Source organism: Rhodnius prolixus, unplaced genomic scaffold, assembly GCF_049639745.1.
Source record: "Rhodnius prolixus isolate KJV_2025 unplaced genomic scaffold, Rpr scaffold_21, whole genome shotgun sequence".
Classification (NCBI taxonomy): domain Eukaryota; kingdom Metazoa; phylum Arthropoda; class Insecta; order Hemiptera; family Reduviidae; genus Rhodnius; species Rhodnius prolixus.
In genome coordinates this window covers 2,047,482-2,071,730 of record NW_027411606.1, presented here as the reverse complement: position 1 = coordinate 2,071,730, position 24,249 = coordinate 2,047,482, and the positions used below count along the sequence as shown (strand labels likewise).

At 33.0% G+C, this 24,249-nt stretch overlaps 1 protein-coding gene and 1 long non-coding RNA gene across 2 annotated transcripts in view; one reads left to right on the top strand and one right to left on the bottom strand.

Annotated features, from left to right (window-relative positions):
- Positions 1–4,078: 4,078 nt before the first annotated feature.
- Positions 4,079–5,879, top strand: LOC141455085 (uncharacterized). The gene is made up of 3 exons (XR_012459142.1): positions 4,079–4,305; positions 5,097–5,228; positions 5,692–5,879. It is a non-coding gene; the product is annotated as an uncharacterized lncRNA (long non-coding RNA).
- Positions 5,880–10,117: 4,238 nt separating this feature from the next.
- Positions 10,118–24,249, bottom strand: part of ft (cadherin-related tumor suppressor fat) — a 425,132-nt gene continuing 411,000 nt past the window's right edge. Inside the window, exons 9-19 of the mRNA XM_074129946.1 lie at positions 23,068–23,248; positions 22,633–22,886; positions 18,633–21,982; positions 16,568–18,147; positions 16,143–16,485; positions 15,271–15,564; positions 14,390–14,666; positions 13,191–13,641; positions 12,237–12,475; positions 11,682–11,956; positions 10,118–10,983 (exon numbers count right to left, since the gene is read on the bottom strand). Coding sequence (XP_073986047.1) covers positions 10,273–10,983; positions 11,682–11,956; positions 12,237–12,475; positions 13,191–13,641; positions 14,390–14,666; positions 15,271–15,564; positions 16,143–16,485; positions 16,568–18,147; positions 18,633–21,982; positions 22,633–22,886; positions 23,068–23,248 — 7,955 coding nt within the window. The 3' untranslated portion in view covers positions 10,118–10,272. The remainder of the gene's footprint in view (positions 10,984–11,681; positions 11,957–12,236; positions 12,476–13,190; positions 13,642–14,389; positions 14,667–15,270; positions 15,565–16,142; positions 16,486–16,567; positions 18,148–18,632; positions 21,983–22,632; positions 22,887–23,067; positions 23,249–24,249) is intronic.

Genomic DNA, 24,249 nt, shown 5'->3' with positions numbered 1-24,249 from the left:
CACAATATTAAATGTTATTACTTACTTGTTTTTCTCCAAAATTGACTTAACCCCTGCGTATTCAGTTCAAGGTAGGTAAAGAGAATCGCCTGTTCGGTGGTGACTTGCTTCACAATTCGGAATATGATTGTTTTAGTAAAGCTGTTAAGAAATGTCCAAAGGTACAAAGCTATTTCAACAGTTAAGTTACAAAAAATGAATAAATAAAAATTTGAAATAATAATAAAAATTAATTTCAAGTTAAAATGTAAAAATTAATAAAGTGAAATAGAAAAATAATTAAAGAAATACGAACTATTGCTTGTTCAGGCATGCAAGATTCATTGGTCGACCACGTGCTAATTCAATTTTTTTGTAAAAAAAAAAATAATAATAATAATAAAAATTAATTTCAAGTTAAAATGTAAAAATTACTAAAGTGAAATAGAAAAGTAATTAAAGAAATAAAAATTATTGCTTGCTCAAGCATGCAAGGTTCATTAGACGACCACGTGCTAATTTAATTTTTTAGTAAAAAAATATCTAAATCTCTGTAAATTTAATATAGTTGTATCACTAATTTAATTTTCTATTAATTTTAATAAAAATTTGATTGAATTTAATTTAAAAAAAGAAAAAATTGAGCAGCATCGATGTTCACTGTTCGGGAGCCCAATGGCAACTGACTGCAAAAATCCATTAGTCGCCATATTTGAATTTTGATTTTTTTATAAAATCAAATTTAAGCATACTTCTGTTTAAAATTGATTAATAATAAGTTAATTTAGATAAAAAAATGATTTTCCCACGCTAATAATTGTTTTAAACACACAAATTGTAAGTAAAAAAAAAAACTTTTAAATACCCAGTTACAAATCTACTACCAAAATGCAAATAGAATAAGAACGAAATTATGTAAACTAAAACAGTTTGCCAACTCCTGTATATACGATATAATTTTATTGACTGAAACTAACTTAAATACCGATATAAATACTTCTGAACTTGGATTGGATAGATATAACGTTTATAGGATGGACAGAACATGTGATACTAGCTGTAAAAAATCTGGTGGTGGTGTCTTAATTGCTGTTAGGAAGAACATACAATCGTTTGAGTTAAAGCTATGTTCGAACACTATAGAGCAAAAATTTGTATCACTTAAGTTTGAGTCAGAATGCATACTGATTGGTGTAGTCTACATTCCTCCTGCCTCACCTCTGCAAGATTATCAACAACATTGCATGACGATCGAACATATACTTCAGTCAACTAATTTCAACAAAGCGTTCATTGTAGGTGACTACAATATTCCTTCTGTTAATTGGTTAAATGTAGCTGATAACACCTGTGAATCTCTGCCTCCAGCGGGACAACTTGTCGTGGATACTTATGTTTACGCTCAAATGCATCAAATAAATGGCATAACAAACTGTCTAGGTGAATTCCTTGATTTAGTGTTCTCTACTGATAAAAACATAGCAGTTAATTTGGCTCATGACAGCATCTTTAAAAAGGAAGGGTATCACCCGCCACTTCAGTTTAGCTTTAATCTAGGCTGTGAGAAAAATGTGTTTAAAGAACCTTATCTAGTCTTTGATTATAGAAATTGCGACTTCAAGACAATTTCGAGTTATCTAGTCAACTACGACTGGGATTACGTGCTAGGTACAGCTGATGTAAATACTGCCTTTGATTTGTTTGGACGAGTTGTGACGGAATTAATCTCTGAATTTACTCCGCGCAAGAAAATTTTCGAGTCAGACTACCCGAATTGGTTTTCAAAGGAGTTAATAACGTCAACTAAGAAAAAGAAAGCAGCACATCAACAATATAGAATCTCTCTACTTCGTAAGGACTATGAGCACTTCTCTAAGGTACGTGCGCAATGTAAAAAATTAACTAAACGGGATTATGCATTCTATATACATGATGTAGAATCAGCAATAAATGAAAGTTGTGATATAAAGGATTTCTGGAACTATATCAACAGGCAAAAAAACAATAATGCCATTCCAGATGCTGCCCACTTCAATAACACTTATTCTTCGAGTAACCAAGATACGGTAAACCTGTTTGCTGAGTATTTCTCAAGTGTATATAATAAGTCTGTTCTAGATACCGCAACCAATAAAGATGTGATATCTTTGAATTCAGTGAACATCTCAATGATAGAATTCAGCACCGAAGATGTACTAAGACAACTGTCTAATGTCAACATCAGGAAAGGTACAGGACCTGATGGAATACCATCTGCAGTATTAAAAAATTGTCAACTTGCTCTGGCTCCGATTCTGGCCTCATTATTTACCAAATCCATAAAACATGGGATTTATCCGGACATGCTAAAAACAAGTTTTGTAGTTCCGATTTACAAATCTGGAGATAAGAGGGATGTTACAAATTATAGACCAATTTGCATTCAATCAGCAATTGCGAAAATATTTGAAAAGTCTGTAATTGACATTCTTCGGCCTTTACTCGACAACCTCATCCTCAGTGAACAGCATGGCTTCCATTCTGGTAGATCGACGCTCACTAATTTGTTACTATTTGAGGACTACCTGCGGAGAGCCTTAGTTACTGCCAAGCAGGTCGATGCTGTATATCTCGATTTCGCCAAAGCTTTTGATCGTGTCAATCATTCCAAACTAATTCATAAACTATCCCATTGTGGAATTCATGGATCACTACTTGACTGGTTTTACTCCTACCTCACCGCAAGACATCAATCTGTTAAATACAAATCACTAATGTCAGAAGAATTTCTCGTATCATCTGGTGTACCTCAAGGTTCTATTCTTGGCCCTTTTTTATTCAAAATTTTTATCAATGATATATCTACATGTCTCAATTCAGTAAACTTTCTGCTTTTTGCTGACGATTTAAAGATTTATACTGCCATTAACTCTGCGGATGACTTTCTCCTCCTCCAAAACTCTCTTCATAGACTGAGTGTTTGGTGCGATGAAAATGATATGAGCCTAAACATCTCTAAATGTAAGGTAGTATCCTATCATCGTAGTCGGACGTGTACAAACTTCGATTATTCTCTTCATGCTTCAACTCTAAGTAGATCTAATGTAGTGAAGGACCTTGGTGTTACGTTCTGTGCTAACCTTTCATTCAACCTCCACATGAACTCCATAGTCACAAAGGCAAATAAAATGCTTGGCTTTATATCTAGATCTACTCGAAACTTTAAAGATGTCAGAACCATAATTATCCTTTACAAAGTAATGGTGCGACCTATTCTTGAGTACTGCTCTGCTTTATGGTCTCCTTATCAGAAAACTTACGTCAACAAACTTGAATCACTTCAAAGAAGATTCCTAAGATTGCTCTGGTATCGAGAGACAAAAGTCATGACGGAGGTACCGTACGATGACGTAATGGAATTTACTGGTTTGAGAACTTTACAGTTTCGTAGACAAGCCACAGACTTAAATTTTATTTTCAAAATTCTAAATAATAATATAAACTGCCCTGAACTTTTATCATTGTTAAATTTTCACGTGCCAACAAACGGTACTAGACAAAAACAAGTGTTTTCTAAAGTGTGCCATGGTACCAATTATCGTAAGTTCAGTTATTTTCCAAGAGTTGCGGATCAAGTTAATCATCTACCCGCTGATTTTGATATATTTAACACCAACATGATCGAGTTGAAACATTTGTTAAATGGCTGATTTTGCGGTGATTGGTACTAGGGAAAACTTACCGGTTATTTGTGATATAAAGATTTATTAATTGAGTAAAGTTTCTATTTTTAAAGTATATTTTATAGTACATATTTTGAAGTATTTTGTTTATCTATTAAGTAAATTATGTGTATATATTATTTCTATTTTATCTTTATTTCTATTCTACGATATATATATGTATAAATGTATGATGTATGTATATTCTATAATTATTATATATTGAGTTATTATTAAATGTTATTTTAAATTATATTTCTTTGTAACTGGGTGATTGCCCGTCTTGTAAATAAATAAATAAATAAATAAATAAATAAATAAATAAAGTCTTTTATTTTATTAATTAATTTGGGACTACTTTATGACGTCACACCTAAGCACATGGTTTTGCGGAAGAATACAAAAAGTAGTTCCAGTTAAACATTAATAATACTAATTTTTTACTTTTAAAAAATGATAGAATATTAAATTATCAACTTGAATTAAGTAATTAAAAGTATATTTTCCACTAGAAATCGTTTTTTAAGGCAAAAATGAGCACCTATACTCCTGACTTTCTTTGGCTAATTCTTGAAAATCTGCTCGATGGATTGTCTTCGAATTTGGGATTCTAATTAAATAATAGGTAAGGTTTAATAATAAATTAGTAGTAAAACTTAAAATTTTATTTAAATGGTAGTTTACGATTTTGACCTAAGGCTGAAGTTGTACTCCAAAAGTGGTCTCAAAATAAGATTTCAGTGAACAGTTTTCAGTAAAATTTATGTAATGCGGCTTAAATAAAAAGTACACAAAGTTTGAGCAAAATCTTTGAAGCTGTTTTTTAGAAAATCCGTAATAACTACTTAATCTATTACCTAACCTTATAAATGGCGAATTTCCACGAACCTAAGCGATAATTTTCTCTTTAAAGTTAATATTTTTGCAAAATCTTCATTGCCTGTAATACTACATTAAGATATTAATCTTATGTTGAATTTGTTTCATATGTAAAGCTTAAAGTGGAAAACCTAGTTACGTCAATATCTTTCATTCACTCATTATCTTGCATTTACTGATCATTCACTCATTGTAATTGAACTTTACATCATATTTAAGAATAATAGTTAAGTGTAGGCGGAAACTTTTACCTGTGAGTCGGTTTTTAAATAACAACTCAGCCTTTACCCAATCTTCCTTTTTCCGGTAAGTGCACTCAATCAATTTCTTTCTCTTGGTTAATATTAATCTAAAAACTAAATTTAGTGGCCTGGCCGTTATGAACAGAGTACAATAGAAATCAAGTTACTGAAACCCAAGAGCTTCCTTATTAAGCCTAGTGCGCTACTTATTATTCTTCCCTAGGAAAGAAAACGAATAAAATTATTTTGTAAGGAAATGAAAATGTTTAAAATGTAACTTTAAATGTAATTACAGGAATGGGTGCTCTTAACGTGCTTGATGCAAAATAATTTGTCATTTGAAGATCAGATTTAAAAAAATCAGCATCATCTCTCCCGTACTAGTCTTCCAAACTTACGCATTAGCATATAACTTCAACAATGCAAGGTAAATTTTTAGGAACAATCCTATTTATTGTTTCTCCAATAACCTTATTAAAAAAAACAAAACTATTTCATAACTAACTCTTATATATTACAGTTTTAATAATTAGTTTCAAATCATTCCCCTAATTTTTACTGATACATTACTAGCATTTAAAAAAAAAAAAATTATAAAATGCCCGCCTGTTAAAAAAAAAAAATTGGTTAAAGTGGTAAAAGTAAAAAATGATGGATAGGAGTAAATTTTATAAAATGAATTTAAGTAATGTTTAAAGTAAACATTTGATAAGTTTTTTAATTTGGCTAAAAACCGCCATCTATTGATAGGATAAGTAAATAATATAATCAAGATTTTTATTAATATTTATTAAGGAAGTTAAAAGAATTATTTTTATCATATTCAGATGCGAGTGAGCCTGTTTTTATAATTATCCTTGTTTGTTTATATTACGCAATAATTATTACAGGTAAAACCAGCAATACAGGTAGAGTCAATTTCCATCCAGTAATCAATGCTATGCGAACTGCTGCGCTGGAAAGTTTGTTGCTACCAACACTGCAGCCAGAAACAATGTGAACTCTAAAGACAACGATTAGAAGGACTTGAAGCAATTAGAAATTGATGAAGCTTTGTTTTTATGAAATTCAAATAACTTATGATTATTCTTAAATTCTGTAAATTTCTTAAAACTGTAGAATGTATTATAGTTTTAGTCATTGTAAATATTCAATCTTACGTAAAAATATACATTTACAAAGAACTTTATAAAGTTTGCTTTCTTCTCCTTTCCCTAAATTTACAGTGTCTAGTTTCACCATTTCTAAGACATAAATATAATAAATTGGCAATAAAACTTTAAGTGCACTAATTACAGCTGTTGCTTTGTTACTGTTAGGAAATGAGATCTTACCTTTAAAATATTCTATGGAACTTGAAATACCTAAATCTATAGTACCTCTAGGTATCCCAAAATTGGGATGTTTTTATATATGTAATTCCTACACTGATTCTACACGATTGGAAAAAGTTATGTGTGAGTGAAAAAAAGTCTTAACTGTATCCTATATTTTAATTAGTAAGAGCTACATCAAATTAAAAACTTTCAAGTATATTGGACCTAAAAAAAAAAGAAGTTATGTACAGATTTAAAAGGATTCAGGGAGTGACTGACTATAGTACACCATTAATAAAATCTAGTTAGGTTATCCTAATAAGTTGCATAAGGTAGAAACTCTTAAAAAAAATTGATATCGTTAGCGTAGGTAAGAAAACCAACTTCAGATTAACAATTAACATTGTTAATAAAGAAGAGGAAAATAAATGGTTTAAGATGTGAGATCTTACAAACGCCTGAATCTCACCTCTGAATCTCTTCACTTTTTAAACACACTTTTCCACACCTAAGTTTATTCTTAAACGAAATATGCTTATCCTTTACACCTAACATTTATTTACCACTCATTTACTCAATTTTTCAAAATGCTCAAGGTAAGTGGTCCCTACGATCTTAGATTTAAGACATTGCCAATATTCAATAAGTTGAATGTAGTGCTTTTTCGAAAGAATCACAACCAATTGGTAAACTTGGTACATAAAATCTTTCCACGATAACTTGGATTTGATTGTTGGAACTTAAAAACACCTATACCTAGTATATTTCAAATATTGATCTGTCACAGCTCTTTTGGTGTTTTCTTAATTCGGGCAGCTTTTGGTTGGAAAATATCCGAAACTACACAGAATTGTAGGACATAAAAGCACGATATGTTGAAAATTGTCAAATGTTTTTCCACTAACATATTTAAAACACGTTTAAGCACTTTTAATTACCTATATTAACTTTTTTTTTCAAATTTTGAAGGGAACTCTTAAGATCTTTTTTTTTTAAAAACATTTAATCTTCACATACCTGTCACAAAGAACAGTTTCTTCTCCTGATACCTCTAAACTGCACCAATATTCTGTAAGAAAGTTCATAAGTGTTTTATAAAAATTTCCTTAGTAAGGTATTTAAGACGTCTAAGCGGATTTAGGAATAAGAGGAAAGTGGAATATCAGTAAATGTTGAGAACACAAAAATTGTATATTGCATTGCAAGCAAACTGAAGATTTTAATGTTAATTTTCTAATGTATTTTAACTGTTATGTTAAATGTATTAGCAAGAAGCCCCTTTTACTAACAGATAATAAAATTAATCACTAGATGGTGCCAATGAGTCGGAAGTTATTAATTATAACAAAAATAGAACATATTTTAATGCCAATTTTTTAGCTTACTTACTTTTTTATTCCAAAAAAATCATTTGTTGCCCTTCCTGCACTATTAAGTTGTAGTAATGTCTCTTATGTTCCATCAAGCTGGATAATGGTAAATAACAGCTCATGGCCCTATCATAAAAGCAAATAAGGATAAGTTATGTAACCTAAGAGTACCTTTCTTTTTCCACAAGCATCATATTTAGCTTTGTTCTTGGTGTTACTAAATATATTTGAATTTGAATAAAAAATGCTACTAAAAAATTACATTTATTTTCGAAAGAATAATTTCTTATTTTTTTTAACAATATTTTTCAATTTGAAGTGAGTCTCGTTTCTTAATAATAGAATTAATTATATAAACATAAATGTTTTCAATTTTTAGACAGGAATTGTAAAATAACCAGAAGCAAAATAAACATTGAAAGGGATTCTAAGGGGAAACTCTTAGAAACAGTAGAAAAAGGGTTTTAAGTTAGGTACCTAGTTGATAGAAGATCCCTTAGCGTAAATTTTTTATTAAATAAAATTCAATCTAATTATGTATCCCAATGTATAACTTGGGTGTTTTAAAAATCAGAAAATTAACTGCACTATAAGAAGTAATAACTGTGCTTAACACTGAAATTTAAAACATATATTTACAATAATTAATTAACAAAATAAAATGTCTGATCATTTGCCGTTTTTTCAGACATAATACTATTTGTTTAAGAAACATTAGGAATTACCGATATTTTACATTATTGGTCGTAGTTAGTAATTATATAGACTATTTTCTCTAAAATGTAACTTTTAAAAGAAAATTGAACGAGAGAAAATCTTTCTACATATAATTCTGGTACTTACCATGTTGAACATTTTCTGCTAGGTTCAGACAAATGGATAGACATAATCCAAACTTGAAGATGGCATTTTTAAAGCGTCTGTTTTTGGCGTTAAAAACTCCTGTATACAAATCTGTTTCCAAGAGTACGCTGAGCTTGCCCATCTATAACTCATTCACACCTTAATAAATATGTACCTTAATAATTCAATATTTCTTCAGCAGGAACTTTACCGAAGTTTTTAGTTTTCTAGTTGACATCTATCTGGTTGCTTCAAATGAAATTCCTATTAATGTTATCTACTATTTTAATTAGTTATGAATATTTTAAACATTTCCTGGTATACCCTATTTGGGATAGGTACATCAATACAATTTCACTACATACACACTAACCACTCTTCGAAGTTTTACTTTCCCTTCCGATCTTACATCTTAATAACTTACTATCACAACATAATTAAACTTCAACTGGTATTAAAATCACAGTTGTAATGATTAAACTATTGTTAAAACCTTATGATTTCCGAGCTATGAATACCGATTAGCTGTTAGATTAGATTAGACGCGTTATTGGAGGTTAACTAGGAATCTCAATAATTTAAACAGTTCAAAATTTGCTTTTAATGCTTGCTTAGCTGATTTATCAGCTTTCCGCGAACTTGAATTTGTGAAACACTTATTTGGAAGCTGCTCAACAGGTCTTCTGCAACACTTCTGTGAGTAGATTGTAGGGATGTAAAACGTTTCAATTCAGAATGGAATACTAAGTAAGGTTGTTTTCTAAGTTAGAGCAACGTCTTGAGAACTGGATTATTATGCTGTATATTACCATCTAACGTTCAATTACTTAGTGTACGAGTAGATAACCCAATAAAGCTCTATTCAAAAATTATTAGGACCTGTAGTAGGTGAAATATTGACTCAGTACCTACGAAAAAAAGGAAAAGTTAAAAATGAATAAATGAATAAAAGTAATTTCATTTGTTTTTCTTTAATACAAAAAAAAAGTATTGACACACAATGACTTTCATATAAAAAGGTAAGATGAACTTATAAGGTAAAGATATTTGGCACTACCGCGTATGGCTAGTTCACTATTAACATTGTTTCTTAAAATCGTAATATTTGAACGTTTCATTTATTCACGCGTCATAACTTAAAACCTTTTTTTTAATATTTACATTAACTTTATATATATATATATATATATAAAAAGAATTAATTAAACTAATATATACTAATATATACAGTTGAACTGTACAATCACATTATGGCAAATACAAAATATAAAATCGATTGATTGAGCATACAATCTTAAAAAAAAAAAGTTCAGTCACGATGAATTGTACTTATTTATATATATATCTATATCTATATATATAGGTATAGAAGAAGTGCTATTTATAATATTTACAAAACAATTACAAGAAAAAAGGGATAATTATAAAACAATTACCTATATGGGTAGGTAGGTAGAGAATTGTTTGCACATGTGCATTCATTAGATGTGAAACGAGTGAAGTTCGACACGCCATCTTAAATGCTGTAATCATCACGAGTTTATACTTTATTTTTAAAAACAATACCTTTGAAATTTTCCAATTTATTTTTCGTTTTCAATAATTTCCCTGATTTTGATCCTAAAGGGCCAATCTCAAAGGTCAATGGCACTAATGTAACATAGACAATCAAACAGTTGTTTCTAGAATATAATTAAAAATATTATTCTTAATGTAACGTTGTCATAAACTTAATTATATACATTTGAAATAAAGCAAACAAAAAATGGTTAAAACTTTTAATACAGTTTGCTTTTTTTTTTTTATAGTTACTTATCAAAGAAGATAAGTACTTTACAATTTGTTAAAATTAGTTAAAAAGGGGAAACAAATTTATTCTAAAAAAACGCTCAGTCATTGCTTAAGTTGGTGAATATCTACGAACTATATACACTACCTACTTTCATACATATTCTTCTGAAGGCTTAGCGGAGCCCCCATTTGGCAACCTTAAAGAAGAAGACACTCTTCCATTTGTCTCTGGTAGTTCGGCTATATCTTTGAACACACCAACAAGACTTTCAAAGTTTGGACCCCAGTTAAGTAGGTAATCCAAACCGATAACACCTGGCGAACCATTACGAGGTCGGTAAGGTGGATTTGAATCATCATCGGATGCTACTAAAGTACTAAGTGAACCCCTAAATGATGAATCAAAATCATAGTTTTGTTTACGCGCTTTATCGTTAGACACACTAGCGTTATCGTATTCTATCTCTGAACAGGTAAAAGAGTCGTTACCACTTTCGTCCGTGGTGGTGGTAGTAGTGGAACCATCTCCGTCATGTTGATTGTGCAGGTGCATGGGTGGGCCTGGAGGAGGGGGCGGAGGAGCCACACTCGAACTGGATACCGCGTCCAGAGTGCTCACCAGACTTGAGGTGCGACCCCGGGCTTCCTGCCCGCCACCAGAGCCGCTGCCCACACCGGAACCGCCGCCTCCACCGCCACCTCCTGGTGTCTTCCTGCTAGTGGAACTCTGTCCACTCAATTGCGACATCACGGGGCTGTTGAGGCTGCGCTCACTGTTACTGTGCAGAACATCTTTGCCAACACCGCCTGAAGACGATGTAGCTGCTAACAACGCTGACTGAAGTGGCTTACCACTTATATCCTAAAAAAATAAAAATAAAAAAACCTGTTAACATTTTTCCAGAATTTTCGAATTTTTAAAGACAAAATTTATACTCTATTCGAGTTAATAAATTCCTTTCTGGTTCATTTTAACTAGGCTGAACATAATTAAAATAGCTCCTTAATGGGAAGAAGCCTAATGTCTCAAAAATAAATAAAAAGTTAACGGATTTTGGAGAAGGTTTCGTTCACCTGAATGTAAATATCACAGACTAAATTCTAAAAATGAGAAATGCCAGTAATTGGAAAATAATCAACATTTTACAACAAAATAGAATTTAGGAAATTAGAATATTAAAAATAAATAAACATTAAATAATAGAACTCAGAACTTTTCACTTAAGCTTAGATTTTTTCTAATTTATTTCCAACATTCTAAGGATTCAAGTAAACCTCTCAAAGAATAAATTGTTACAAGAAGTAGATTTCTATAAAGATATCCCAACTTACAACTAAGGTGATTTCATTCTTACAAAAATTAATATAAAATTAAGGTTTTTACATTTGATATATACATCTTGAGAATCGTATTTCATTTGGCATCTTTCTGAAAAACCCATTACAGCAGAAAGCATAAAAACTAAACATAAGTTTACTAAAGTTTGAAGACCTGCTCCGATGATGATAGGGCATAAAAAAAAAAAATTATTTCGTTTTTTGATAAATAAAACTTCTTACCTGCAAAGTAAGTATCCTTGGCATCTGTTGGGAAAGCTCCGAACTAGGACTGAGCCTTGCCAAAGGAGTACTCTGATGTTGTAGCTGGATTTTCGAAGGTGAATCCACCCTGGATACTGGAGGCGGTGGCAGTACAGATCTTGATGGGAAATGTGGCGAATGTCTGTGATGTGGCGGTGTTGATACGGTGTGTTTATGAAAAACCGGAGCTCCTGGAGGTAAATGAGGAGGTGTAGATTTGTACTTTCTAAGATTTCCACTCCCTTCCCGATAACCTAATTAAAATATATTGAAAATGTGGTTAGATCCGAAGTGCTAAATATATTGTTGATTATAAGTTTATTTATTAATGTTTAATAAATTATCATGTAAATGAACATATTAAATGCGCAAGTTGTAAGCAAGTATGCGTGCTACAACGAAAAAAATCAACGAAATTAAAATGTAACATATGGAAATGAAGTTTAGATCTAAGTTAATAACTGATCTTTAAAATAGTTATAAATATATTTGATGATGAAAAAAATTTTTTTTTGGTTAACTAGGTTTTTTTACCTTTATAATGATAGACTATATCTATGTCGGAAGGAGCAATTGAACTAGAATTCTCCATGTCATAATGCTCTGGAAGATCAGAATCAAGAGAAGGTTGCTCATGAGGATGATGGGCCATCGGCAATGGGGGATGATGATCATCTCGAGGTGGTGGTGACTTGCTAACCACTTCTCTCTCTATGATATCCGGCCGCTGAGCACGTTGTTGGTGTTCAGACATGGCTTCTTGATCTTTGTACCTGCAAAAATAAATAGTGCCACTCTTTAAATCTCTTTATTAAAAATATTTATTAATCAAAAAGAATTTATTAGTAAGATTTATTTTCATAATAAAATGTTAAGGAACTAACCAGGACTATAACTAAAATTTAAAGAGCATTAGGGAAGGTAAGGAGACTCCTCACACGTTTCATCATCTTTTTACAATAAGTAGAATATAATTTTTTTAAATAAAAACAAACTAAATAAAAAAACCGCTCTATTTGAATTATGTTAAACTTAAAATCACATTTAATACTGCAAACTTGATTAAAAACTAAAACTAAAGTAAAAATACATTGAATAATAAAAAAAGAATGAAACACTTGTCGGAGTAAAATATAAAATAATCTATTTTAATTTGGAGCCTGACTTCGGTTAGAGTACACAATTTAATTCCTCTGGGGGTACGAACTTAATACCAACGATTCTTGAATTCAAAGCAGCATAAGTTTCACAGAGTAAATTGTTACAGCAAAAAACAATGCCACACTTTAGAGTAAGTTAATGAAAAGATATTTGAAAATGTGGTTAGGTCCGTAATTTTGGATGAGCCAGAAAGTGTAATGTGAGACAGAAGTATTAGTGAAGTCGAAATCTCTACACTAATCTTACTTAATCTACTTCTACGTCGAATAAAATCACCGAAAAGTTATTTAGTTTTATAAAATAAATTGAATAAAAAAATGCACTCACTTTTTAGAGATGAGTTCTGGGGCTACAAGATGATGTCCACCTACACCTCTGATAACATCGCCATTCTCGGTGATAAAGGATGTTACAGCTCCTTCTTGCATTCCTTGAGATCTTACATCTCCAGGGCCACCACCAGCCCCCACTCCGGCGCCACCACCTCTTAAAGAGCCTCCACCATTTGATTTTTCTGACTTTTCTTTAGCCTGTCGCCGAAGCCGAAATACAACAAACGATGCCAATATTGCTACTATCAGTGTAACGAAGAAGACCAAAACTAAGGAAACTCCTATAGATAGTGGATCTGTGGTGACAGCAGCACCAACACCTAATTGTCCTGAACATCCTGCTGTCACTTTGCCGTGGGTTGTAGATTCATCAAATATGCTTCCAGAACCGTTTAACGGTTGGATCTCATTGTTTATTGTGAAATTTGCCAAACACCCTGTAAAACCTAAAAAGAGAAACCATTATTATTGTTTATGTTTAACTTATGTTTTATAATTTTTTTGACGTGTTTACTTTGTATTCATATAGATTAATTATTCTAGAAAAAAAACTCGGATTCAGTACCTCTTTAATTCCCAAAACATTTAGGCTTAGGGTAGAAATTTTAAACAACGATTAAGGGACTTTAAAAACAAATTTAAGAAATTGGATCATACTAAGAAAATGTAGCAAGTAGTTAAACGATTATCGAGTATCGAGGATGGGAGACTTTCTATTTCTCTTCAGAAAAGTATCGAAGAAAAGTTTATGGAAACAAAAATATTTTACTTAAAAATGAAACTATGAATTCTTCGATGCATATATAATTTCATTATAGGAAACTAAATTCAGATATGGTATCAGAGAATGTGAAACGTAAAAATATAGAAAGTCCACCATACGTTTTTAGTGCTGGTAATAAAACACAACTACACAAAAATGCATCAAATGCATTAGTCACTTCTTTTAAAAATGCATTTTACAAAAAATACTGTAGGTACATGCATACTTCTGGTTTCAGTGAAACAAAAGTTAAATAGATGATTTAAATTCTACAACAATCAACACTTTCTCATTTCCTGATCGGATAGGAGAAGAAGCTGTAGAATCACTTAGGTTTAATAAATATTTATATTGATAGAGCTTTTTTCTATCAGTATAATGAAAATTTTGAAGGAATTTAGGATCAAAACCAAACAAAAAGCTAAGATTACCGTTGCTATAGAAATCAAGACCATGAAGAGCATCCCTCCTGGCACCGCCAAGAGAGAGCAAGGTGAGATAGGGATCTAGGAAATCATGGACACCAGCAGCGTCCAATTCATCGCCCACTTTCATTCCATCAACCATTAGTCTTAGACTGCGGTACTGCGAGACTACAGTCACATTGTGCCAGTTTCCATCTGAGACCACCATATCTCCAATTGTCATGTTTACAGGCGCAGCTGAGCCGCCTAACTGAGACGTATACACCACTTGTCCATTCTGGATCTGCAATCATATCACACAAACTTAATAAGAAAAATAAATGTAACATTGAACAGTTTACATTATTATAGCTAACTAATATTTCTCTATTTTATCCCACTCATGTAAAAAGTTTATTAAGAAGGTGAATAGTTGTAATCCGCAAAAGACTAAAGATACAAATAAAATAATAATAAATCCAATATTACCAATCCAATAAGACAATAAACTAATAACGTTTAATTAGAAATTATAAATTAATTATAATTATTAGGAATTATGAATTATAGTCCCACGGAAATAACAATCATTTATTAGAATATACTGAATAACCTTTCTGAAACAATTATTGAATTCAAGTTTGTTGTTTTTTGTATTTCAACATCAGTTACTTTTAAATAATGTTTTTCTTTGGGGGGATAAAATTAAATTTTAAGTCATTTACAACAAATTGGTCTTACATGACTGCTTATTTAACCATCAACCAATTTAAGAGCATTTGATAAATTAAAACGTAATGCACTTGACCTTTCAAGGTAAACAACTAATTAGACCCTGAAAGGTCTGAGAAAAAGTTAACTTTGTTAACAAGATGGACATAAAGTTATGAATGTACAGAAAGTATTACCTGAATCGAAGTGTAATCATTATTTGTGGCAGCCAATACGATTAAGCCGTCAGATTTATGAGTTCTGAACATGACACTCATATGTTTAGCAGGTTGAGAAGTTGAAATAGGGCGAACAGTATTTCTACGATTACGATCAATATTTCTTGAATGCCATAATGTAGAACCACCATACAAAGAATCGAGCAATTGCATTCGCCTATGAGTTTCTGTGATTTTGAATTCCACAAAAGCTCCGTCGGTTAATGTGACAGGTTCCAAAGAATCTTTACAATCAGGAGATATTAAACCAGTCTGCAAATAATAGAAAAGATATTTGTTAATAAGTTTGTCTAGTGGCCACACTCTAATTGCTTTCTTTAAATATAAAATTTATACTGAGATAAATGTACATCATGTGTAAATGATTTTATTATAGTAGCAAACTGTAGGCTTCTAACTGACATAAATGGGCTTTCAAATAAATAAAGTCGCCCTCAGTCTCCTAGCTCAGTGCAACTTAGTTATTTATTCAATAACGAAACATGAATTAATAGTCCATTAATGTAAAGATCATTTTAGATTTATAACAGTACATTAGAAATGATAATAATAAAAAGCTGTTCTACTACACTCTGAACTAACACATAAATGCCAGACATTTTCCTAGGTAAAAGAACTTTTTCAATGGTCCTGACTTACAATATATTCTTTCAGCATTTGGAAAGGACAAAATTATCCTTATCACAAACGCTAGATTATATGATTGTGTGAAACACGAATGCTACAGTTCTTTTCCTAATAAAAGTAACAGAAGCTGTTTTGAGTACTGAGAAGAATGCTTAGGGAGCAATAAAAATCTTGTATATAAGATAAAAAAAAATTCCAATTACCTGATCACAGGAACAAGACACAGCCAACCATCGATCGTAACACAATGCTGTACCTGAGCTACTACTGCAAGCTGGCTTCACATGTCCAGCAACTTCTGAACTATCCGGTATGGTATTGGTTGATATTCCAGAATTGCAGGCAGATTTACCAGATCTAGGGCATGTATTTGATATCCCTCTTGAATTCAGAGGTCCAGTTAAGTTCAAAGCTCTGCCGTTAATTGAAACACTATGAACACATCCTACTAGGTCATCAGAATGAACTTGACCTGGTCTTTCAAGTATGGCATCCGCATTATTTAAACCACCAATAAACATTGGAAAGTTGTTGAAGTTTAACGTTCTAAAAAATAAAATAAATTTAATTTAAAAAAACATTATTCTATAATTTACAATAGCAAATTAAGAAATTAAAAATCACTTACCCAGCAGGTCCAACAACGTTTGCATAACAAGAAGTATCGCCCGGTCTACATTCTTGGCATGAATCTCCATTATCTGCACAAGAGGCGACACTCAATGAAATCAATCTACCATTTCTTGTAGCCGTTATCTTATGCCATTCGCCGTCAGAGAGTGTTGCATCGCCTCCAGTCACAGACACTGATGTAATAGCAGTTCTTGCACCACCATAAGAAAAATATGCTTTTCCATTTACAAGCTCTATAGAAACAAAATCAGACCTGCCTCCAGTTTGCAATCCATAATTGTATACAAGCAGTGCATCTGGTTTGGTGGTTGCAAATATTATAGAAATATCATTAGTTGCACCGTCAAGTGGAGGAAATGACATGAAAGACAACTGATTGAATCCAAAAGTAGATTTTTCACAATGCCTTCCATGCCGAGAATCAGGGCAATTGCAGCGATAACCTGGTTTCAAACTGATACACAGTCCACCATGTAGACAAGGATTTGGTCTGCAAGAATCCATTACTGCTTCACATTGATTGCCTCGATACCCAGGTCTGCAGAGGCAAAAGAAGGAAGAACCATCCGGATTTTCTCTACAAGATCCACCATTTCGGCAAGGATTGTCGCTGCACAGATCACCTCGTTCCGATTCACACAACCTTCCTTCTCTAGTCGGTGGACACACACATTGGAAATCAAAACCTAGCCTTCTGCAAGTACCTCCGTCCAGACAAGGGTTTGGCGAGCATGGGTCTTGTCTTCTGTCGCACCTATGGCCAGTAAAACCCTCCATACATCTGCAGGTAAATTCATGGTTGACTAAAGGAGAAGTGAGGATTAGAGTTTGACTGTCAGTTATCCTTGTTTCTTCGAATACAGTTATCGCTTCAGAACAAATGCCTCCATTCTGGCATGTTAAGTCGCTACAGGGTGAATAGCCTACGGTTACTTTAGACGACTTGACTAATGTTCTAATGGCGTCCTGCTTACGGCTTAACACCTCAATAACATGAGCTTTGTTTTTGTAACCTTTACTATTTCGGACAGCTATTGTTAATTCTAGGCCACTGTCATTTTCATTCATGCTGTACAGGTACGGGGAGTCGCCTGCATCAAATATGTCTTTCAGCAACTCCGTAAAAGTTTTATAATGATGTGTTAAAAAGTCATGTGCAGTCATATTTTCAATTCTAACAGTTAAACTATTTTCAACTGTTTGATTATCAAAAGAGAGAAATTCTAAAGTAACTGTAGAGATAGCATCTGGATGTCGCCCATCGTTACCAGATACACTTAGAGAGTATTGAGTACCAACATCAATGCGGGAAGTGTGAAGACTGCAACCAGTAGGTATACTAAGTATCCCACGGATGGATGGATTATCAAAAAGAGTGCAGTGATATTCTCCTGAGGTATCTGCGTCATTAGGATGAACGTCCGCTACTTTTCCAGTTGGGAAAACCGCGTTGAAGGTATGCACTAAAATATGAACAGTTCTTGGCGTCGAAGGACTATCATTTTGGTCAATAACTGATATTGTTATTGGATGTTGAGACTTCATTTTAGGATGGCCACTGTCTTCGATTTCAACCTGAAAATATAAAGAGAACTTATTTAGTATAGCTACAAATAAACAAATAAATAAATTGGGATACATAATCCTTAAATATTAGATGGACTAATAACTTTTTTCTTAAGGAAAATATACAATTTAAAATAAGAGATTCTATTCATTGATTATTCTCTACACTGACATAAAGAGAAAAACATCTTGTCTTTTTTCATTTATCTAAATAACTAGATCATAATAATCACGTTTATTTGAAAAACATCACTTTTACATTTCTCGTGGTTTATCATTCATGTTTATTTTCTATTATCCTTCTTACCATACCTGCATTAAATGATAAGGATTATTTCGATCAAAAATAAATTGTTTCGCGTAGGTAAACAAACTTTCTAAAATATTCTTTCCAGATTCTTTTTATCTTTCAATTATATCATTCTCTTTTTGTTTTTTGATTTTTATTTTATAAAATAAGCTTTCAATGAAGTACTTTAAAAAAATATACTTACGATTATATCAAGTTGAGGTGTTGTCTCTCTGTCAATCATTCTTGTAGTTTTGACAACTCCTGTGTTTCGATCAATCCTGACGAAATCTTTATCGCGGCCACCAGCCAGCAAGAAGGTAAAGGGTGCTCCATTCGGTGGAAGATCAGGATCTGTAGCTGTGAGCGTCATCACACTGGTGTTTGGTGGTTCATTTTCTACCACATAACCAACCACATTCGGCGGATCAAAGGATGGCCCGTTATCATTAACATCGGTCACAATAACTTTCACTGTTGCAGTGCCCGTTTCAGGCGGACTACCCGTATCGATTGCCCCGACTATCAGATTATAATATGGAGTTGTTTCACGATCTAAAGCTAATACAGTTTCTATGTCTCCCGTTGATGCGTCCACCTTGAATACTTGTCCTGTATTTCCACTAATAATCGAATAACTAAACTGATTATTCTGCGGTCTAACATCTTTATCAATAGCTTTTACTGATACTAGTTTTGTTCCTCTTGGTACAGCTTCATTAATGTCTGCCTCATAGACCGGTTGGACAAATTCGGGTGGATCATTACCGTCCTGGATAGAAATGATTACCTGCGATTCATCAGTATCATTTCCTCTTATGCCACCAGCATTTTTAGCCATTACTGCCAAAACTACTCGATTCTGTGTTTCTCTATCTAGCCTTCGTGCCACTGTTATCACACCACTTTCTGGATTGATATTGAAGCCTTTATCATTGCTAGAACCTACAAACAGGTAATACACTTTTCCATCCTCTCCAGAATCTTGATCCGTCGCTTGTATCATTCCTATGCTCGTACCAACTTCAGCAGATTCAGAAACATCAAAATGGAATACAGGTTGTACAAAGCTAGGATAGTATTCATTAACTCCAGAAACGTGAATGTTTACTTTTGTTGAACCGTACATAGGAGAGTCAGGATTCACCGCCAGAATGTCTAATGTGTATGCATTTCTTTCTTCGTAATCAAATTTTACTTTTGAGTAAATAACTCCAGTTTTCATATCTATTTGGAAGTAATCTTTACCCGAACCTCCAACAATTGAGTACTGAATTACAGCATTTTTAGGCGAATCTATGTCTACTGCTTGAACTTTGAATACAACAGTTTTAGGAGGTGAATTTTCAGGTATTACTGCATCATAGGATGTCTGGTTAAATGTTGGCGGATTGTCATTTATGTCAGTCAGAATCACAGTGAGCGTGGCTTTAGCTGTGTGTGGATTGAAGCCTAGGTCAGTGGCAGTGATGTTTAGTTTATACTCCCTGACAGTATCATAATCCAGTTTGTGAAGGATAGTTACTGCACCCGTAATAGGATTCACCATGAAGTGCCCTTCTGAATTTCCACTTGAAATCATATACCTGACCATTCCGTTTGGACCTTCATCTGCATCTGTTGCTGCCACAGCCACAATAGTGAAGCCGATAGGTTCATTTTCATGTACATTTACCTGGTAACTAAGGGCCGTAAAAACTGGACTGTACCTATTTTCTCCAGTAATGACAAGAGTGACAGGAATTTCGTCATGTTGTGCTGGTACTCCGTGATCAATTGCTCGCACTCTCAGTGAGTACTGAGTCATAATGGGATCTGATGCGTCTAGTGGTTTGCTTAACGTGATCCATCCAGTTTCTTTATTAATGCTAAATAAACTTGTACCATTACCTCCTATTATTACATATTCTATTTCAGCATTTATTCCATAGTCTTGTTCATCCTTTGCTTGCACTCTGATAATCTGCTGACCAACTTTTGCAGTTTGAAGAATGGGTGAAAAGTATTCCCTTTGTTCAAACTTTGGCGCGTTATTATTAGCATCAACTACATTAATAGTTACCAAACATTCTGAAGACATTGGGGGTTTACCATTGTCTGTAGCGAGAACAGTAAGGGGATACTGGTTTTCTGGAGATATATCCATAGCTGAGTATTTATATCGGAGACCTCTTTTAGAAAACAATTCACCACTGGCAGGATCAATAGTAAACAAATCAGATGGATGTTTTAAAGAGTAGGATATTACAGAGTTTGGTCCATGTTTGTCCCGATCTGATGCAAGAACCTGGCCTACAAACATAACATTTCTCTGAAGTTCAGGGAAGTTGAAGCTGTAATAGGAATGATCAAATTCTGGCGCATTATCATTTTGGTCCTGTATGGTTATGGTGATTGGGGTAGCGGCTCTCCAGGAGCCATCATCTGCAGTGACTTTTAGGAAGTATTCATCTTGGGTTTCTCTGTCAAGTGGACCGGCCACGGTAACATTTCCAGTAATTGGATCTATCGAGAACTTATTCCCAGGATTCTCTGTGAAACTATAAGTAGCATTAGCATTTTCTCCAATATCCAAATCTGAACTGGTAACACGTATGACAAACGCTCCCGGCTCTGCATTCTCTGTGACATTGACGCTAAACAGCCTGGTGAATCTAGGTGGGTTATCATTTTTATCAAGGACAGTGACAAGAACAGTCGCAGTTGCACTTAACGGAGGGGTTCCTTCATCCACAGCTTCTGCTATTAATTGGTAACTAGACATTCGTTCTCTGTCAAGACGATAGTTAGTATAAATTTCTCCAGATTCTGAATCAATAGAGAAAGTTCCATTGGCGTCATCCCTAAGCCTATAACTGACTATTCCATTTTGACCAGAATCAGCGTCAGTAGCTTTCACAGTTACTACTTCTTGTTGTGGTGGTTCTTCTTCCATTATGGATGGGTTGTACATTGGGAATTCCATAACTGGCGGATTGTCGTTAGCGTCTGTAATGTTGATTAAAATTTGCAATACTGATCTCAGAGGTGGGTTGTCCGAGTCTCTGGCTTCAATCCAAACTTCATACTGCGGAGTTGTTTCAAAATCAAGACCTCCACCGGCCACTAAGACTTCTCCTGAATCTGGATCAACTTTAATTGCGTCCCCAATATTACTTCCAGCAATTGCAAACTGTATCACGCCAGATGATCCAGTTTTTGGTGATGTGGCTGAAACTTTTGTTATTACCTTACCACCTTCTACATCTTCGGCCAAGGTAAACTGTGTCAAATTAGGTGCTCTTATTGTAGGGAAATTACGCACTGGCATGAGTTTTACTCTTAGATCGGCTGAAACTATCCTAGGTTCTTCACCGCCATCCATGGCCACAATGTTCATTCTATATTCTAAATCAGGACCTCTATCGTTAGAGCTTAAATATGTAGAGGCTTTGATTACTCCAGTGACTGAATCCATTGTAAACTTATTTGCATCTCTTCCTTGAAGACTGTAAGCGATCCTGCTGTTCACACCTTCATCAATGTCGGAAGCTTTGGCACCAAATACAAATTGACCTGAAATAATAATCGAAAGTTATGAAAACTTGATAAGAATAAAATACTAAATAATTTTAAAAACTTGAAGTAGTTATAACTAATTTAATACAGCACCAAATTCTTAATTGATCTGACAACTGTCTCATTATAGTAACCGCCATAATTACAATTCGTTGATGCTCATTATTTGTTCTGACGCAAAACTGATTTTGAAATCACTCTGTACGTTGTCTAAAAGATCTTTTTAAATCTACTTGATATACGTTTAAGGCGACAATATGTCAATATATCAATACGAATATATATCAATATATTATCAATTTGTAGTACACTTAATTTCTTCGATCATACATTATTTAATTCATTAAAAATAAATTTTTTAGAAGACGTTGACTAGTTAAATAAATAACGTTTTTAGACTGTCTATCGCTGTCAAATAAATTAAACAATCACACTTAACATCAGTCTACCTACTAACCATCATGAGAAGATAAAAGTTAATTTATTTAATTATTTTATTTTGTAAACTTATTTATATTTATTCCGCTTCAATGTATTTTATCAATGTATTCGAGGATTTTATTAACTAAGATTTCGTTTGAGAGACAAACCACATTTTAGTGTGACCAATTTACTAAATATATAATTATTAAACAAAAATAACTTACCGGGCTTAGTTCCGTCTGGAATATGTACAGTGTATTCTGCAGCCGAAAATTTTGGACTATTATCATTTTGATCACTAACTAGGATAGTCAAATTGACAGCAGTGGCTTTTGGCTCAGTTACACTACAATCACGGGCCACAAACGTCAAATAATATACACCAACTTCTTCACGATCAAGTATAACAGCCGTTTTTATCTCGCCTGTATCTGGATCTACGTGGAACCTTTCAACGTCATCTCCTACAAGATTGTACCTAGGACAAAATTTTACTTTTTAGTGTTATGCTTTCTTTTAAAAAAGAAGATTTTTGTTTCTAAATAGCTTATCAAGTTTTATGTGCACAGTTTTGTTTAGGTAAGATGAAGAAAGAACTTACGACGTATATTACCTATAGATAGTAAATACAGATAGCTTATTATTAAACACAAATTCACCTTATTTTTGCATTTAATCCTTCATCCAAATCAGTGGCTTTTGGATGGATAACTCTTGTACCAACTGGTTGATTTTCTGCAACGCTGACCAAATAAACGCTACGATCAAATTCAGGGCTGTGGTCGTTCACATCTTGTACAACAACTTTAACAGTTCCCGAACCAGTTAACGGTGGAGTACCTAGGAAAAAAGAAAAGAATTGTTACTGATCCAAACAATTGTTAAAAACTAACAGCCCTTCTTTACATTATTAATAGACTGTTCAGAATCTGTAATTGCAATGTTGTGTAATGGCAATTACTTATGTATATGTTATCTAATGTAATATCAATTTAATGTATATGTATTGACCCGGACCTTTCTTGTAACTTAGTATAATTTAATACGCTTCTTACTCTTACTGCTCATAGCCCAATTTTAGCTCTGTAAATCACATAGAAATAGTTTCACATGCGAGTCATACCAAATCAAATCATTCAATTCTTTTCAATCCAAACTAAATTGAATCACAGTATTGAATTATTCGAAATACTGTTATTGAAGAGAGACGTTCGTTCTAATTTTACATTTAAAATATAATTTTAGATTAGCAAACAAATATTTTTAAATAGGAAAATTATATAATACGTTTCAATCAAAATGCGAATTCAATACAAAAAATATATACATATATTATTTTCGTATTATTATAAAATATTGAAAAAAAAGTCAACTTTAGCTTGCTTTTTTAAATACTTTTTATAGGAGAGGGAGACATATTTTTATTGTTTTTAAAGAAAAATATTTTTCAATGACCAATAAAAGTTGTTATAAAAATCCTGGAATGTTGTAGATAAATATTTAATATTAGTAAGAAACATAGTATCTGACTGGGCTAGAAGTTAGAAGAAACTTAATCCCCAACTGGGAGTTAGGAGCACAGTGAAAGAGGATATGAGAGAGAGAGGATCAGAGGAATGGATCTCCTAATTGTGGTGTTTAAAATAATAATAATAAAAAAAGAAGAAGAAGAAGAATATTAATACGGTAGCAGAGTGTTTGACTTTCGACAGACCCCTCTCTTTTCTTAAAGAGCGTTTAACCCTGGGCCAATGGATAAGGCTCTGCGCGGCCTTTCTTGACCAATCCCAGCACTGTAGTAATCAATGTTAATTATCGTCTTTCGTCTTCGTAGCGCCATC